Below are 20,446 nucleotides of genomic sequence, written 5' to 3'. Positions count from 1 at the left end.
TTGTTTGGGATCAACCCCTGTGGAAGGAAAGGAGGAGGGAAGATTAGGCAGAGGGAGAAGCCACAGATGCCAATGTGATGCAGAACCAAGAAAGCTTTGGCCAATCCTCCGGAGAGCCATGGAAGAGAATTGGTCATCACAGCTGTCCCAAGTCAGGCTGAGCAAAAGTGGGACCCTGGGACAGGCCACTATCTGAAGTCCAGGCCAACCTTGAAGGAGCTGACTTCCTGTTCATACTCCCACAGCTGGGACTTGTAGAAGTCCTAACTAGTAGGAGGATCTGGGTGGCAAATCTCCGTGTATTATACATTAACCACTGCTCCCAAATTTATGTCTTATGATTTTATACCTTGAAATGATTTTTAAATATATGACAGTCTGCTGCATAAAATATCTTCCCAACTCACCCTTCTTTTCTAGAAAAAGAACCCGCAGTATTTGCACTAGTGGCCTACCTTTCAGTCCACCCCAGGGACTCAATTCAAACACTGATTCAGTATTTTAAGTACTCCACACTCTATAACAATACCAGACACTTAAAGCACTTTCTGATATACACACATGTGCAACCATTATTAGCCTTTTGATTTCTACCTACTACTTTAAAGGTCAAAGATTAACTTGTAATTCTTCTTTGTTGCATATGTAAGACACAGAATGGCTTTTGATCAAAAACAATATAATTCTGATCTGACCTGATCTTGAACACAAAAGGAATTGTTCTCAAATTGCCTTGTGAAGTGAATAATCTAAACTTTGCTTTGAATTGCGTATTAAATCAGCATGTGAGTGGTCGATATTTTGAATACTTACTATGTATTAAGCAAGTTGAGCAGTGCAGAGGATGAAAAACAAAGGAGAAGAGACTGAAGAACATGAGAAAACAGAAACTACAGTTTTCATAGAGATGTAAATGTTTGCTTTTATTATTTCCTTTCACATACAAATGAAAACATTTTGTTTCATTCTTAATAATGTAACTATAATAGAAATTTCGTGAATTCAAAAATGGTCTCCAAATCTCTGATGTTTCTGCCACAGAACACTGAACATTGAATCCTTTTCATGAACGGTGCCTGGTGTGAGCTTTTGATACTGAAAAGAGTAGGGAGTCTATAGAGAAAGTTTAGCGACAATAGGCAGTTTTAGAGTTTGAACATTGTGGATTAAAACATGCCTCAAAAAAGTAATCATCTGAAAAACCAAAAAATAGAAAGTGCACACAAAAGCACTTTGAAAATGCCACTATAATGTTAATTTTACTTCAATAGAGATAATCAGGATGATATAAATTCTGAATAAAAAATATTTAGGGAAATAATTCAGAATATGATACTTCAAATCCTGCCATTGATCCAGGCCAAAAGCTTCCTGAAGGCCAATGACTAGTTATAAAAACAGATAATATATTTTTTCTTGGGCATCAGTAATTTAAAATAAACAAAGAATATCCTCTCTGCTTTACCACTAATAATAGCATTATTACAGTTTCTTTCATCGCTATGAACACATTCTTAATTAACATTCAAAGATATTAGAAATAATCCTTAAATCTTATATGAGAGCCTCAATAGTCATAATAAAGATGATGATCATCATACATATTCATAGAGGGGAGCTAGGCTAGGTCTTTGCACATTATCCTATGCAATTCTCACCCCAGCCTTTTCAGCTTATTACTATTATTAATGAATTAAGTGAAATCTAGAATTGACATTATTTTTATCTTTATTAATTTCTAATTATTTTTCAATATAAAATAAAGGGCGACCTCTTTTTGGATTCTTTTTCAAACTCTTTGAAGCAGAATTTGTTGTTTTTTATGCCTCAATTCATTTTTCATATCTGATTTAGACCTTTTTATCACTGATTATGGTATTTCCTTCACTACACTACGACCTTTGAAAGAAGAGGGGCATATCTTATTCACGTTTACTTCTCTGGCAGAAAGTGCTAGGCACATAGCATGGGCTCAGTAATTGCTTAGTGAAAATAGCTGCAAAAACTAAATAAAAATGAAATTAATATGGCACTTATTATGTTTGTAATGTACACCCAAGTAAAAGGTACAGCTATCCTGAACTGCAGAGAAATGGCTAATTGCAATTGCTACAAACAGCATAGTGCTACAAAGATAGTATACTTAAGGTTTAAAAACAGTGGTGTTCATTAAGTGCAATCTTATCAGAAAAAGTCACAGGAATCATATTTGGCCCTAGACTAGGTAACAGTCATGCCGAGATAAAAAAGAATAACAAAAAATAGTCACCAAAGGACTGGAATCAGGAAAGATATAAAGGTAGAAAGAAATATGTGAGGAAAAATAAAAGGAGTTAGAGTTGATTTTTCCCAGAGAGGAAAGAAAAAATAAGACAGTGAAGAGATACTGATCTCAGATACATAGAGCTTGCTCATCTTGTCACAGGTAAGAAGGAAAGATTGGGCTACTCAGTGTTTTACCTAAGAGTTGATTACATCTAAGGAAAAGTTCATTGTGTAGTCTACTGTTTCAAAAAGAGAGAGCTGATTAAGAACTTGTTCAATTCTTATTGACCTTTAAGAATAGAACAATTAGTCAACAGTAGATCTCTTCATGGTCCTAATGCTGAATCTTAAATGTAAGTTATTAATAACTTTATTTTTCTGAAGTTTTTTTTGGTCAAAGATCCTACCCGAGAGTGGCTACAAGACTTCTTCGAAATGAAATGGCTGTAATTACTTAGGGAACCTGGCTGAATAATAAATAGAAACCTAATCAAATTACAATATAAATCACATTCATTTCTCTATAATTGATTCCAATTCAGTTAATATATCAAACAATTACCATAAGCATTTATAAATGATTTGCTGAAGTATTTAGAGAACAGAATTCTGTTATTAATCCACCCATAGTTAATCAATTTCTATGGAAATTGAAATGTTTGTTATAAACTGGAAATGCCCATTAAATGCCTGCATCTTCAATTCAGCTTGATAAATTCTTATTGACACTAATGACAAGTTGGCTATAGCTTGTTACATTAGAAGATGTTGAAAGAACGTATTTTTTATTTTACCTTTCTTTGGACTACTCCGGTAAGTTTCTCCATTTCCCCCAGAATGGCAGAAAGCATGGATGATTTTCCAGACCCAACTTGCCCCACAACAGCCACTAAAGCTCCTTCTGGGATCTTTATGTTCAAGCTGCATGAGAAGAAAGGGAGACAATATAGGAGATTCTTTTTATGGTTGTTTTAAAAATCTATTCCTAGATAAGTCACTGTGGGCAGCACTTAGCATCATCCCTGAAATCGTCGCTTTTCACCTTTTTCTACAAACACCTACCCTTCCAAAATGCAAACAAATGAACAATAAAGTGCTGCAGATAGAAGAAATAATAGAAAAAAGGACAGCAAGATCACCATGAGAATGAAAGGTGAAGTGAGAGGTTAAAAGTCTTATTAATTTCAGTATATTAATCTTATTAAAAACCTCTAAGAAATAAAAATACGGAGCATTTTAGAACCCAATATTAACATTAAAAAAAATTCTCCAAACCACGACTTACTCTTTTAGAACTGGCATTCCTGTTTTATCCCAGGAGAAAGAAGCATCTGTAAACCCAATAGCATGATCTAAGGAAGAAAAAAATATACAGTGATGCATTTTATAATCAATTACCTTCAACCCAGAAGTCAAATAAGTAATGAATGCAAAGAGGAAGTGCTGACCTCCTATATAGTTTGTTTCAATATTTTGAGGAAGAAGCTCCTCAGTGTTGAGAAAGTCTTCCAAACGCCCCAGGGATATCTTTGTCTATCAAAATAAGCACAGATGGAATTTATCTGGGGTTCAAGTAGAACTTAAACTAAAAAATGTTTATTATGTTTTACAGCCTGAGTAGAATTTTTATTCAGATTAAAGATATTGAGATAAATATATCAAGCATAGTTTGAATTGATTTAATGCTATAAATACATTCATTCCTAAAGACGAAGGGCAGTTTCAAGAATCAAAGATCAAAACTAATGTCATCTATGCTGAAAGGTATGAGAAAAAGAAATGAAAATCCTATTTATTATTCTAGAAAAGCCGTAAAAACTCTTAATAATTACAGAAAGATTGATTGTTTCCCAATTTCTTTGAGGTATAATTGAGAAAAATTATACATATTTAAGGTATACAACATGATTTTTATACACATGCACATTTTGAAATGATTACCACAATCCAGCTAATTAGATTATGTATCGCCTTCTGTAGACACCTTTATTTTCCTGTGTATATGAATACCTACCATCTACTCTCTTAGCAATTTTCAAGTATACAATACACTATCATTAACCATAGTCATCATGCTGTACGTTAGGTCTCCAGAACATATTCATCTTATAACTGGAAGTTTGTAATCTTTGATCGACATCTCATTCACCCCCACCCCACCCCAATGTCACCCTTGAGCCCTAATAAGCACTTTTCTTCACTCTGCTTCCATAAGTTAGACTTTTTTAGATTTCACATATAAGTGAGATAATAGAGTATTTGTCTCTCTGTGCCTAGTTTACTTCACTTAGTATAATATTCTGCCATGTAGAATACTATTATATTGTTTGTATTTTTTTTAATCAATTTTTCTGCCGATAGCCACTTAGGTTGTTTCTATATCTTGGCTCCTGATAATGCTGTAATGAACATGGTAGTGCATATATCTTTTCAACATAATAATTTTATTTCCCTTGGATATTTTCCCATAAGTGGGATTTCTATCTCATATGGTAGTTCCAGTTTGAATTTTTTGAGGAACTTCCATACTGTTTTCCATAACGGATGTACCAATTTATGTTCCTACCAACAGTATAGAAGGGTTCCCTTCTCTTGACATCCTTGCCAACACTTGTTATTCTTTGACTTTTTGATAATAGCCATCCTATAAGGTGTGAGGTAATGTTTCCTTGTGATATAGAAAAATAAGGTTTTAAAAGCAACTTTAAGATTGGTGAGTGAATTCTGCTACTGATGATAAACAAAACTATAATGTTGACAATAATAATATTCAATTATAGTAAAATAGGAAATTGTAATGTAGTAAAATAGCTATAAAATGTTTAGCTACATTAGGAGAAATAAAATTACATTGTTTTCTAAAAACTGACTTACATAAAATTTCTAGTACATTTTTATTTACTTTGTGTTAGGGGACTTGTATCATTAACACATAAGATGTAATTGGGCTGTGGTTTTGTTTACCAAGTGTGTCAAATCAGAACATACAGCTAGCTTTTTCTTTTTTTCCATTTTGGAAAAATGGTCTCCTTAAATGAAGGTAGCACAGTACTGCTAGCAATTGGTAAAGGCTTTGATATCGGACCTTTAGCTAGATTCTAATTGCAAAACTAGAACAAAACTGTTACTCTAAGAATTGACATTTTCTTTATGAGAAGTGTGCTATGAAATCAAATGCTAAAAGCATCACATCAGCGGTTCTTCTATGCCCTCTGTTGGTTATTTTAAGAAAAATAACATGAAAAATGATGTGACGTAACAAAAATGGCTTAATTGGGTTTTACTATTCAATTTTGTTACTCCTTATTCAAGTAATATTTTTTAAAGAGTAAAGTTCTTAAATTAAACGATGATTCCAATAAGCAAATATTCACTTTGTTTATGAATCCAGACTTGAGGAAAATAATTGAATGGAGGATGGCCAAACCTGATATCCAAAAAATGTAACCATAAATCTCAGGGCAAAAGGATCAAGGAACTTTTCTGGGTTTCCTGTGGCTTTAGCATCCATCTACTCATTGTATCTAGTATCTAAACAGCCTCCAGGAACTGGAGATTACAACTAAAAGCAGGCAGACCCAGACATCTCACACATGGCTTGTTAGCTTACTGATATTATCAATGTGCTTTTCTCCCTGCTTATTCATTCAGTATAGATGAAATGCTGCTGAACCCTGGGAAAACATTCTATTCAGTTTCATACAAAGCACCTAATTATAACTTTTCTGTTGGAAACAGGAAATAAATCCTATGACGACATAGTGGCTAACACCAGCTTTAAAAATGCTAAGGAGAAAACCTAACACTTAACAAGAAAATAAAATAACATATTGAAGTATTTAAAAGTCACTTTGATGGAAAAAAAGCACAAGCAAGCAAGACATGATTCCTTTTTATTCTATAATGTTCTCTATTACTCATTAATTCAGGAAAACTAATTTTGAATGCAGTGTTAAACAACCACATAAAGTGAAATAAAATAAAATTAAAAAGACAGAGAAATAAAATGTCCCAAACCATAGATTCCTGTAAAGGAATAACTCCCAGTTTAAGGTATTCTGTATGTACCTGGACCACAGTTGAGATCACAGTTGGTAACTCAAACAGAGGAATCCTTAAAATATTAAACAAAGACATTGATGTGAACACTTTAGTGGCTGTTAAAATGTTTCCTTCATCCAGTAAGAAATAGACACACAAGGTTGCCAGGGACACCTAAAAAATAGAGATGTGTTACTTTCTTCAAATTTCTACAATAACAACATTATTAGTTACAGTCCCCAAAATTAGAAAATAAAATCTAAATAATTTTGTTTCCAGCGTTTTTCTTTTAAGATGTTATACCCCTACCACAGTTATTATTACCATTTATATTGTAAACCAGTTCATCTTTTCTTTAAAATTCAGAAGTTTTACGTAAACTTATTTTCCAGTTGCATACATTCTGACATATATATAATAATTATTCTTTCTTTGTGTCATAATATTAACTGAGGAATGTATGAATAAATCATGTTTAAGATTTATATTTGTTCTTATAAGTTTCATTTAGAAAAGGCAGAAAAAAATCATTCATGCATGAGAATGGACTTAACTATCATATATATAGTCCTGGCTTAAGCAAATACATCTTGGATGGTTTTACTAAAGTATTCCAAATGTAAATATTGCATTCACTTCCATAATACTCACCTTTGTTGAAATTTTAAAAAATAAATTAGCAACATAGAGTGGCAACTTTGATTCAAATTGATGCTCCGGTTACCTGTGGCTTGCTTTTCCTTTGGCTTTTGCCCATGGCTTCATAGTCCAAGGCAATTTATACAGTAGTTAAAATAGCATGGGATTCCCAATGTTTACATGGTGTAATAGAAAGAAAGTAATGTCACTTCATGTCATTTCGTCTCTAAATACTAATTTTGTAACTTTGAGGATGTTTCCAACTACTCTGGACTTCCATTTTGTCTTGTGAAATGAGAAAAATAATGCCTTATTATTGCGAGGTTGAAAAAAAGGCAATGGGCCGGGCGCGGTGGCTCAAGCCTGTAATCCCAGCACTTTGGGAGGCCGAGGCGGGCGGATCACGAGGTCAGGAGATCGAGACCATCCTGGCTAACACGGTGAAACCCCGTCTCTACTAAAAAAATACAACAAACTAGCCGGGCGAGGTGGCGGGCGCCTGTAGTCCCAGCTACTCGGGAGGCTGAGGCAGGAGAATGGCGTAAACCCGGGAGGCGGAGTTTGCAGTGAGCTGAGATCTGGCCACTGCACTCCAGCCTGGGTGACAGAGCGAGACTCCTTCTCAAAAACAAAAAAAAAAAAAAAAAAAAAAAAAAAAGAAAAAAGAAAAAAAGGCAATGTATGTAACTTTCCTGACATTCAGTAACAACTCAACAAATGTTGCTTCTCTTCTCACCTCCATATAATGTGCCCTTTGAGGCTGCTTCAAACCAATCAGTCATACATGTCAAGCTCTAAAACTGGAATGAAATTCTGAAATGTAGATTATATTTTAAGAGATATAAGCATATATGAAATCTCTGAGAAATTTACAGAGAAGTAAATCTTATTATATCTTAAAAATACAGATCAATGAAAACACATACAGTATTTTCCCTTTCTTTGTAACTTTTGTTCTCTAATCCACCTAAGTTTTTTTTTTTTGTTTGTTTGTTTGTTTGTTTGTTTGTTTTGAGATGGAGTCTAGCTCTGTCGCCCGGGCTGGAGTGCTGTGGCCGGATCTCAGCTCACTGCAAGCTCTGCCCCCCAGGTTTACGCCATTCTCCTGCCTCAGCCTCCTGAGTAGCTGGGACTACAGGCGCCCGCCACCTCGCCCGGCTAGTTTTTTGTATTTTTAGTAGAGACGGGGTTTCACAGTGTTAGCCAGGATGGTCTCGATCTCCTGACCTCGTGATCCGCCCGTCTCGGCCTCCCAAAGTGCTGGGATTACAGGTTTGAGCCACCGCGCCGGGCCCACCTAAGTTAATGAATGTATTTCTTTACAATTTTAATTCAGACACATAATATTTAACTTTATACATCTTAATTCCAAGTAATTTGGAGGTAAATCTGTAAATCAGATTTGAAAATAAAAACAGGAAATATGACATACACTTACCAAGAATGGAATGCAAGTTAATGTCAGCATGGAAAATACAGTAAGATACCTGGCCGATTTTTGAAATTCCAATTCCTGATCTCGAATTTTGATAATCTTATTTTTATAAGAGGGTTCCCATGCATAAAGTTTGAGGATCTGTAAATGAGTCACAATAATTATCTGACAATCTATATCATAGAAGAAAAAAATGCACACATACAAATAACACACACACACAATATTGTGAAGATAAAAAATGATGATACAACCATGAAGAAAATTGCATTGCTTCCGCTTTGACGGAATCAGAATATTTTCTTAAATTGTGGTATTTTGGGGGTGGAGCAGAGCAGAAGGAGGGAATGACCACCCAGCCCTATGTCCCCACCACCCCCAGTAACTTATTTCCGAGCCAGACTCTGGCAACATCCCAGCTGTAAGGCACGAACTCCATAGAACTCCATAGACAGCTTCCGTCTAGCTCAGTTCTGTCACTCTTCCTGCTGATCCAACTCTCACTTCTGTCTATTACCGTTTTCTTTATAGCTAAACTCTTCTCCCTGCCATTCCAGTTTCTCCACGACAGATGTTTTGGGACTTCAAGCCATTCTCTGAAAGCTGATTAGCGTTTTGAGATTGTAAACTATTTTCTGAGACAGAAAATGTGGGGAAATAGGATCCTACACTGGCTTATTGCATTAAACTTTAGAGTGAATTGACTTACATTCAAATTCCAGCTCTATGCGATGCTTAATTTTTTTTTTTTTTTTTTTTTTGAGACGGAGTTTTGCTCTTGTTGCCCAGGTTGTAGTGCAATGGCATGATCTTAGCTCACGGCAACCTCCACCTCCCCAGTTCAAGCGATTCTCCTCCCTCAGCCTCCCAAGTAGCTGGGATTACAGGCATGAGCCACCATGCCCAGCTATTTTCGTATTTTTAGTAGAGACGGGGTTTCTCCACGTTGGCCAGGCTGGTCTCGAATTCCTGACCTTAGGTGATCTGCAGGCCTTGGCCTCCCCTAGTGCTGGGATTACAGGCTTAAACCACCGCGCCCAGCTGCGATGCTTAATTTTATGCGACTGCTTGACTGGCTATGGGGCCTAGTTGTTTCTTCAAACAGGAGTCTAGATATTTATGTGAAGGTATTTCTTAGATGCTGTTAGCATTTCAATCAGTTAAACTCTGAGTTAGACAGATGACCCTCTGTTTTTTGAGCTGACGTTATCAAATCAGTTGAAAGCCTTAAGAGAAAACGCTGAGGTTCCTCAGTGGGGAAGGAATCCTGGCTCCAGAATGCCTTCAGATTCAAGATGGCAGCATTAACTTCTGCTAGAATTTTCGGTTTGCCCACCTTTTCTACAGATATTACACTTGCCTGCCCCTACAATCAGATGAGCCAGTTTCTTAAATCTCTCTTCATATTTCTGTATATCTATATCTCTTTATATGAAATCTATTGATTCTGTTTCTGTGGAGAACTCTAATACACTCTCACTGGTTCTATAAATTTAAACCTGACCCTTAACTGCGCAGTGTCTTGGTTTCCTAGTTAATAAAATAGAAATGGGAAATCTTTTTCTTGAGGTTTATAAGAATTCCATAAGGAAACACATATGAAGGAATAAGCACAGCATTTGATGCATGGAAAATATTTAGTAAATGGTAGCAATTATCAGTATTGTCAGAGAGAGGCTTTATAACACCTGTTATCAGATCCCAAGGATACTGACTGCTCTCACTTTTAAACTATCCCAGCTTTTCTAGAGAAAAATAATTTGCAACATACTATTTATAGAATAGCATTTATGTGATCATTTGTGTCCCACATAAAATAACCTAAATGACACCTCATCACTTCCCTTATATAAATCTGCCTTTACACTGATGGGTGTGTTATTACCACTCTTGCCTGCTTCATCTCATCTTTTCAACACAGTACCTTAAAATAATATTTTGTGACTTTTAGGATAGTTGTGTTTACTTGTGTGAGAAACAAAAAGAAAATGGCTGCATTTTATTTGACTTTGCATTTAAATGTTATTTTAGTGATAAGAATTCCTGTAATATCTGAAATCTGAAATTTTCTGCCAACAATTATTATGTCATCACTCTGAGATATTGAGAACACTACAAACTTCCTCTGTATTACTATGCTCAAAATAGGTCAAAGGCATATCCCTTTCATATTACCTTAATTCCATGTAGGATTTCTTTGAGCAGCTTTATCTGTTTATCTTTGTTCTGTCTTTGGCTTTTCTATTTAATGGAAAGAAAATAAAAGAATATTTGACAAAATTGGTAATACTTTTACTGATATGTCCAAAGCTATTTTTAAAATATGCTCTATTTTCTCTATTTTATTTAAGATTTAGTGGAGAAAAGCATCTTACAATATTTATACATTATTCTATTGACAATGTTGGAAGACAGTTATAAATAGGTAACTTGAACATAGTCAACAGGAGAATAGTAGAAAAGTAGAAAATATAATATATATTTAAACATAATTTGTTTAAAATTGAATAATAACACCCACATTCTACTAAGATAGAACACATTCCCAAAAACTCCCTTAACTGTTTATATACATACTTATAACAGAAGTGTCACAAGAATAAAAATAAGGCTCTCTATAAATTTTATTTGTTCTTTGGGAATTAGAATAATTAAAATGTATATTTTCAAATACACTTCCTTTTCTTTATATAAATGTTATGCAATTGTATTTTTATTCAAATATTTAACAAGTATAATATTTTATACTTGTTTGGATATCGTTTCTTAAGTGTCTTCTCCATTAACATTGGCACTTTATGTTATATGTCATAAGTATTTGTATATCTTATGAAGAATGCATTTACGAGCTAATATCCATCATATTATGTGTGTGATTTAATACTAATAATATCATGTGTGTGATTTAAAGACATATTTTCTTTTCTTTTCTTTTCTTTTTTTTTTTTTTTTTGAGACGGAGTTTTGCTTTTGTTGCCTAGGCTGGAGTGCAATCGCATGATCTTGGCTCACCGCAACCTCCACCTTCCAGGTTCAAGTGATTCTCCTGCCTCAGCCTACCGAATAGCTGAGATTACAGGCATGCGCCACCACACCCGGCTAATCTTGTATTTTAGTAGAGACAGGGTTTCTCCATTTTGGTCAGGCTGGTCTCGAACTCCTGACCTCAGGTGATCCACCACCTCGGCCTCCCAAAATGCTGGGATTACAGATGTGAGCCACTGTGCCCGGCCTAAAGGTATATTTTCTATTTAGTGTATTTGAACATAATATTGAAATCTCTTTGAAGGTTATAGGACTCTAAGGTTCAAAAAAGATTTTTGCATTCTTAATAATGTTCCTTTAAATAGGAGTTTTTAAAATCCGGAATATATATTTTTAAAACTGGTTACAAGTATTTGTTATAATTATAAACAAATCCGTTATTCTAAACTCTAGCATGCTAAGTACGTTTACTTCATAAATATATGCTATTTTCTAGTTTTTATGTTTAAAGATCAGTCATCTTTTACTTGAAAAATTAAGAAAAATATAAAATTCTATATACGTTTTAGTCACTTAGGGGTATTAAAGTAATAAGTAAAAATCTACCCTCCTTCTGTCTAATTCTACTTTACAGGTAACTATTTGTTAAAGACTGATGCTTTATCTCTAGATTACTTCTATGCTTATGAAAATATATTTATAGCTATATATCTTCATCTATTTACCTCTCCATCACACACATGTGTATAGATATATTCACATTTTAATAATGGATCAATGATATAGCTACATATATGAATGATATACATGCATATATTTAATCTACTTTTTGCTTTAAAATATGATTGACACATTTCCATGTCAATATATATTGTTAATCTTTGATTCATTTAAAATTATAAAATGTTTTCATAAGCAATACATCCACCTCTGTTAATTTAACATGTGAAAGCACCTATCTCATTGCAGTGTGATTTCCTTCAATGCAGGATTCTATTTCTTACAGTACAGCATAGTGCACACTGGCTAACACATGGTGGAATGTCAAAACATATATTGATGGTAAGATGAATGACTGATTATAAAGGAAGAATATCAACATTAATTTAGTGAAGCATTTCCTGTCTGCTTGCTGCAGTACCTCACTTTTCAAACAACCAAGCATACCCCTACCTCCAGGCTGCATGCATACCCTTCCCTTTGCTCGGCATGTCTTTCCTTAGACGTCCACATGAATTACTCCTTCACTCTGTTGATATACCATTCCCTTCCTGAGGACTTTCCTGATCCTAAATGTAAAATGGCATTCTTTGTCTCTTCATCACTGTATCTTTACTAAATCTTCTTCATATACAAATGTTTTCTATTTATTTACTTGCTTAATGTCTGTCCCCTCCACTACCCCTCATGAGAGCTGGACTTGTCAGTTCCCCTCACTGCTGTACTTCCTGTGTCTGGAACACTGGCTGACATAGGATACATGCTTGGTTAATGCTGGTTGAGTGAATAAGTAAATGACAAAATTGAATGACTTCCATTTATAACTCTCTCTATATGATTAGGAGATGGTGATTATTCACTTAAGTCAGAAAAACTCAGCTCCTGTTTGACACATGTAACATGAGGCAGTCATTTTCTTACCTTTAACTTTTTTATTTTAGTTGCAGCTAAAGCATTTATTGGTATAACAAACACAAGGACTGCCACTCCTGCTAACACTGCTGGGCCCAGCTCTTGCCAAAGGAGATATATGGCCATTAGGATTTGAAAAGGGGCAGACCAGAGGAGATTGAGGTTTGCTGTCAAGTCCATGAGTTGCTGAGCATCCGCTGACATCAAGTTAATAATTTCCCCAGTGGAAAACTTTTGTCGAGAAACATTTGATAAAAGTAGGGCCTATAAAAAGAGAAGCAGAATATTTTAGAGTTCTGTGATTATGGGGCATCTTTATAGTCAAACAATGGTAACTTTTACTATCAACTAATACAATTAGGAAAATGTACAAGGTTATTTATGTACTGGGATATTATAAAATGCAGAAACATGATTTTTAGGTGATGAAATATAATTAGTGATTAAAGTATATAGTCTTAGAATAATGTTTATTGGCAGAGAGTAACATTTGGGTTTCCAAACAATAAGAATTTATGGAAACTATGCAGCCATAAAGAGGAAAGAGATCATGTCCTTTACAGGGACATGGATGGTGCTGAAAGCCGTTATCCTTAGCACACTAATGCAGGAACAGAAAACCAAACACCACATGTTTTCACTTATAAGTGGGAGCTGAACGATGAGAACACGTGGACACATGGGGGAACAACACACACTGGGACTTGTCATGGGGGTGGGGGCAGAGGGAGGGAGAGCATCAGGAAGAACAGCTAAAGGACACTGGGCTTAATACCTAGGTGACGGGTTGATCTGTGCAGCAAATCACATTCAGCACGTTTACCTATCCTGCACATGCACTCCGGAACTTAAAATAAAAGTTGAAGAAAAAAAGAGAACCCTCAATAACTTGCTAATTGCCAAAAAGAAAAAATCTCTTCTAGATATATTAAGGCTCTCCTCCATTTGGTGGTATCCCCATAATGCTAAACCATCTAAATATTATCAATACAAAGTACACAAATGCATCAATGAATATCTAATGAACACTGATGAATAGTTTTATGCTTGAAATTGTGGACCATTTAAAAAGGACACAGTTTTATTTCTCAAAGTGATTACACTCTATCTGTAAAGCCACACACACACACACACACACACACATACTGTTTTTTCTGTAAGTGTAAAAACAGCAATAAGGGCCATGGGAACTTAGAGATGAAAGTACTCAAAAGGTGTCATAGAGCAGATGCAAATACATCTTTTCTTCCAACTCCCAATTTTCACTTTCCACAAGTGCGTGCTACTTAATATGTGTATACTGAATCCAGTACCCCCAAGCACAATTATTGGTAACTTCTTACAAAAGATGAGGATAGAAATTGATTTATCTAATTATTCATCCATTTTAAATTCCCAGTGAAATACATAAACAACTGTAAAAGTAGTGAGAGATTCGTATTTGTACTGGAAACTGGACAAAGTTTCATTTATATATCAAAAATTTTATGAAAACTTCCCTGCATTGATTTAAAGAGAGACAGGACTGAGACTTGGGGATAGCAAGAGAAAATGAGATACAGGAGTCATTCTAAATCTATCTATTCAATACATTTTAAAAAAAAGTGGAAAAGCCCATCTGGAATATGGTAGGTTGGGCCCACAGTGAAACATATAGCCAGGAACATATAGCCAGGTATATGTCATGAGCCGTTTATGTGTCTTCTTTGGATAAATGACTATTCAGCCTTAAAAAAAAGAAGACAATTCTGCAATATGAGACAATATTGATATACCTTAAGATGTTATGCTAAGTGAAATAAGCTAGATATACAAAAATAAATACTGGACGAGTTCACTTATATGAGGTATCTAAAATGGTCAATTTCATAAAATCAAAGACTGGAATGGTGGTTCCAAGGGTGGTGGGGGCAAGGGAAAACTGGAAAGTTAGTACTCAACAGGTATAAAGTTGTAGTTAACCAAGATGAATAAGCTCTAGAGATCTACTGTAATATATTGCACCTATAGTTAACAATAAACGCATTTTAAGTTTAAAATGTATTAAGAAAATACATTTCATGTTAAGTTTTTTTTTTACAATAATAGAAAAAAACTCAATTGTTTTAGACTATTAGAGAAAATACTGAAAGTTATTATAAGATTGAAGGTTATTTGTATGGCATTTCTAGCACTAGGGGAATTTTTTCAATTTTTCGAATTTCTTTCAGTATTTTTTTCTGCCAAAATTCACAATCCAGTAAGGGCAATTTAGTTACCATTTATTGCTAAATTATACAATCTAAGCTGCCTTTTGTTATACGAAACAACTTGAAAGAGTTCTGAAATATGTCCAATTACAGTGGATGGTGTAACATTTCTAGAATTGTTTGGTAGGAAGTACTTTAGTCTGTTACAGGAGGAAAAACGTGATTCAGATGAAAAGAAAGGAAATCTAAAACAATGTTCAAAGTTTAGAAGCTTCTAAGTACTCTTCAATCAAAATGAAAATTAACCAGGTCATTTGTTACCTAATCAATTTTTCTAAGAAACTGTTACTTTAAACTTCTATTCAAGTTTTAGATTTGTTTTTTTACAGTATTTTCATATCATATAAATCTTAATACACACACTCACACACACACATAAAGTTGTGTGACTTATCTGTTTTAAAAACTTCATTTGTAAAAATTCCCTCATTGAATTATGCTCTAAGAAAATTCACATGAACCTATCCTGCACATGCACTCCGGAACTTAAAAGTTGAAGAAAAAAAGAGAACCCTCAATAACTTGTTAATTGCCAAAAAGAAAAAATCTCTTCTAGATATATTAAGGCTCTCCTCCATTTGGTGGTATCCCCATAATGCTAAACCATCTAAATATTATCAATACAAAGTACACAAATGCTTCAATGAATATCTAATGAACACTGATGAATAGTTTTATGCTTGAAATTGTGGACCATTTAAAAAGGACACAGTTTTATTTCTCAAAGTGATTACAGTCTATCTGTAAAGCCACACACACACACACACACACATACTGTTTTTTCTGTAAGTGTAAAAACAGCAATAAGGGCCATGGGAACTTAGAGATGAAAGTACTCAAAAGGTGTCATAGAGCAGATGCAAATACATCTTTTCTTCCAACTCCCAATTTTCACTTTCCTATTATTTCACTCTGTATGTCCATGTGTACAAGTTCTAAGCCCCACAGTCTTGATTATCACTAGTTCAGTCCTTAATATTTCATTTTATAAACTGACGATGAAATTTGTTTTGCAGTTTCACATTCTTCTTCTTATATATTTGTTATTTTCTAGACTCAATGCCAAGACTCTAGTTCTTCATTTCTTTATTTCTTGAATTATCACAGTAGCTCTAAGGGTCTCCTTCTTTTCTGTCTCATCTGTTTTTAATCCTTTTGTCTTATCATCCGTCTTACGGCTCAAATGGATTCCAATTTCCTATAGAATTAAGGTACATTTTAAAAATATAGTTTTCAAGTATTTTTTAAGCAATGCCTTCTGCCTTTACTATCTCTCTCACCATTCTGGACATGAAACATTGTCTCAAGCCAAATTAATCTACTCACCATTGTCTGAGCAGGCCTTGTACGCATTTCTGTACCTTTTTTCTTCTATGTTATTCCAACATCAGAGCCTTTACCCCATGCAATGTATCCTTCCATTATTCCATGACCCACATCATGCAATATTAACCATGAAACTTTTCCTGACCATCCTAGCTGCAAGTAATACACATCATTTAATGTAGAGCTGCAAGGGCTCCAAAAATTCCCATCCCTATGGTCTTCAACCAGAAGTATGAGAAATGGTAAAGCTGAAGGTGGTACCATGTACCACTTATAAGAATGCATTCTTCAATCCCTTTTGTGCCAATAAATATGCCGGGATTATCTTTCTGACTCTAAGAGCAGGGTTTGGATTCTGTCTCTCCTTCTCCTGACTATACTTAAGTATCTCTACTTTAAGTATCTCTACTTTAATGTAACTAAATGTTTACCAGGTTTTTTTTTTTTTTTTTTTTGCATTTTATAATTACCATAATTAAAGTTAGATAACATCTTTAAACTACAAATGGAGACAGTGTAGACACCATACTAGCCAGTATGGTAGCCACTAGCCAGATGCAGTTATTACATTAAAATTTAAAGTAATTAAAATTAAAAATGGACTTCTTTAGTTGCACTAGTTACATTTCACGAGCTCAGCAGCCATATGTGATTAGTGCCTACCATACTATACAGTGCAAGTACAGAACATTTTTTAAAAATCACAAAAACTCTATTGGACAATGCTTAATGGAGGAATGCCCCCAGACTGCCCATATTAAACCCAGATCTAATTGTTGTTTCTTTTTTAAAAATTTCTTGTTTTTTATTTTATAGATTTAGGGGGTACAAATGCAGTTTTGTTACATGGCTATATTGGTTCATGGTGTCACCTGGGCTTTCAATGTAGCCATCACTCAAATAGTGCACACTGTCCCAATTAAATAATCTCTCATCCCTTACCCCCACCCACCCACCAAGCCATCCTAGTCTCCAATAGCTATTATTTCACTCTGTATGTCCATGTGTACACATTATTTAGTTTCCACTTATAAGTGAGAACATGTGGTATTTGACTTTCTGTTTCTGAATTATTTCACTTAAGATAATGGCCTCCAATTCTATCCATGATCCAGCAAGTGTGACATGATTTCATTCCTTTTTTATGACTGAGAGTATTCCTTGGTGTGTGTGTGTATGTGTGTGTGTGTGTACACACATACAGCACATTTTATTTATCTGATCATCTGTTGATGGACACTGAGGTTGATTCCATATCCTTGCTGTTGTGAATAGAACTATGATCAACCTACAAGTGAAGGTATCTTTTTGATGTAATGATTTCTTTGGAATCATGTTTTGTTTTTAGTCTCCAAGAATTTCCATGCAACTTGCACCTGTGAACTAAGGGGTAACAGAATCGGAGTTTTGAGATCACAGAATCTTGAAGTCATCAAGTGGAAGGAGGCCCATGTTCCTTCTTGCAAACCTAAAAATGATATTCCCTGAACTTTATTCCAAACTTACACTAGTAATTGTGGATGGACGAGGAACAAAGCACATCCTGATACCTTCACCCATGATATACTTTGGCTCTGCGTCCCCACCCAAATTTCATATGGAATTATAATCCCTGTGTGGTGAGGGAGGGACCTGGTGAGAGGTGATTGGATCATGGAGGCAGTTTCCCGTATGCTGTTCTCATGATAATGAGTGAGTTCTCATGAGATCGGATGGTTTAAAAGTGGCACTTTGCCTTTTGCTCTCCCTCCAATGCTCTAATCATGGAATGAAATCCTGTTCCATATGCACTATATACCAAAACAAGTGTTAGCATTCAAACCAGTTTCTAGATCCTTCTGTATCTTTATTCCATATTGAAGGCAGCACATACTGCCTCAAGAATTAGGACCAGACAGCCCCTCTAATCCTGTATTTTGACCTAGTTCTACAGAACTAAACTCTGCTGCAAGTTCAGTTACCACTTACTGCTCAATTTGTACTTGACTTTCCAAGATCCATAAAACCACTTCATGTCCCCATTGTGGCCCAACAGAGCAAAATGGCCTGTAATGCTTCATGTCCAGCTCAGCCCAAATTAATCTTAAACAATCTCTAAGGAATTATGCAAGGTCTAGCCCCTGTAGTCACTATTCCCACTTTGCAATAGACGCAACGATGACACTTATTTCCCTTTTTATTTCTAACAGCTTGCTCTAATTTCTACTTCAGTCTGTTCTGTTTTTACATTTAAGGTGTTGGGGCTCAGAACATGACAACCCAAAATATGGCACCTTGGCATGCTGAGCACGTGGAACTGAAGAACACTGGGAAAGCCTCAGAAGCAAAGTCTCTCTGACCCTCTCCAGCCCTTTTGTCTCCCCCTCCTCTTTCTTTCCTTTTTCCAAAAGTGAGTCACAGGAACTAGAACCCCTCTCCCTACAAACAAGACATTTAATTTAGAAAGATAACACTTTTTCCCTTCTCTCTTGAAGACCATCATGCCAGAAGGCTTCTGTCCAATACCCAGGGAAAGGAATACTATACAGAGAGGCCAGGAAGAATCTGAGTGGAAAGGTCATGCTGGGTTTCTCCTCTCAGTCCATTACTATCAGATCATACCCTTTTGTCTGATCACATTTCTACACTGCTGTCTATTCTTTGTAGAACCTAAGCATAAGAATAGACAGTTTTCCCTGGATCGCTAGGTCTTACTTCTGAAGATGTAAAATTTAATTAAATTAACTTGTTTTATTTTTCTCTTTTCAATCTGTCTTTTGCTATAGGAGTGTCCCACTGCAACTCTTATGGTGGGTGAAAAGAGGTATTACACCTTTCTGCCCCTACAAAGGACTGCTTTTATTTAGAGCAGTTTTAGGTTCACAGCAAAACTGAAAGGTACAGAGAAATCCCATATACTCCTTACCCTGCATGTGCATGGCCTCCCCCATTATCCTCCACAGAGTGGTACATTTGTTCCAGCTGATGAACATACATTGACACATCATTATCACCCGAAGTCTGTAGTTTGCATTAGGGTTCACTCTTGGTGTTGTACATTCTGTGGGTTTGTACAAATGTATAATGACATACATCCACCATTATACTATCACACAGAGTGGATTATTGCTCTAAAAGTTATCTGTGCTCCACATTTTGTGCTTCTAAATTCACTCTTTCTTGGCAGTTTAGTCTTTTATGCTTGTAAATCCACTTACATCTTATGTCTAACCTCCACTGCACTAATCATGGAATAAAATCCTGTTCCATATGCACTATATACCAAAACAAGTGTTAGCATTCAAACCAGTTTCTAGATCCTTCTGTATCTTTATTCCATATTGGAGGCAGCGCATACTGTCTCTAGAATTAGGACCGGGACAGCCCCTCTAATCCTGTATTTGAACTGAGTTCTACAGAGCTAAACTCTGCTGCAAGTTCAGTTACCATTTACTGCTCAATTTGTACTTGACTTTCCAAGTTCCATGAAACCACTTCATGCCCCCATTGTGGCCCAACAGAGCAAAATGGCCTATAATGCTTCATGTCCAGTTCAGCCCAAATTATAATACTTCCTTCCCCTTACACGAAGTCAATAGCTCTCTCAAAGACCTTTTCAAGACTTTCTGTGTGAAAACTTCCTTAGATGTGTACAACCCTTTTAGATTTCCTATTCATCTGATCTCTTATAAAATCTGCATTTAGTTCCACGTTTGTTATTTATGCTAACACTTCCCTCAATATATTTGGAAAGCAGGGGCTCACTTGTTCATTCACGCATTCATTCATTTATTCATTCAGTAATCTAACTTTAATAAAGTATAAAAGTAATTGTCTTATATGATAAAGATACAACAGGTAAATAAATTTCTATTCCAAATGCTGATGAACCTAC

At 35.2% G+C, this 20,446-nt stretch overlaps 1 protein-coding gene across 1 annotated transcript in view; it reads right to left on the bottom strand.

Moving 5' to 3' along the window:
- LOC104660123 (multidrug resistance-associated protein 1-like) overlaps positions 1-20,446 on the bottom strand; it is a 93,483-nt gene that overhangs the window by 51,329 nt on the left and 21,708 nt on the right. Inside the window, exons 6-12 of the mRNA XM_010360383.1 lie at positions 13,007-13,261; positions 10,556-10,621; positions 8,384-8,521; positions 6,334-6,480; positions 3,714-3,798; positions 3,551-3,617; positions 3,060-3,186 (exon numbers count right to left, since the gene is read on the bottom strand). Of these exons, the coding sequence (XP_010358685.1) occupies positions 3,060-3,186; positions 3,551-3,617; positions 3,714-3,798; positions 6,334-6,480; positions 8,384-8,521; positions 10,556-10,621; positions 13,007-13,261 (885 nt within the window). The remainder of the gene's footprint in view (positions 1-3,059; positions 3,187-3,550; positions 3,618-3,713; positions 3,799-6,333; positions 6,481-8,383; positions 8,522-10,555; positions 10,622-13,006; positions 13,262-20,446) is intronic.

This window comes from Rhinopithecus roxellana, chromosome 13 (genome assembly GCF_007565055.1).
Source record: "Rhinopithecus roxellana isolate Shanxi Qingling chromosome 13, ASM756505v1, whole genome shotgun sequence".
Classification (NCBI taxonomy): domain Eukaryota; kingdom Metazoa; phylum Chordata; class Mammalia; order Primates; family Cercopithecidae; genus Rhinopithecus; species Rhinopithecus roxellana.
Note: the sequence above shows the minus strand (reverse complement) of the source record. Positions and strands in the feature narration are given on the sequence as shown.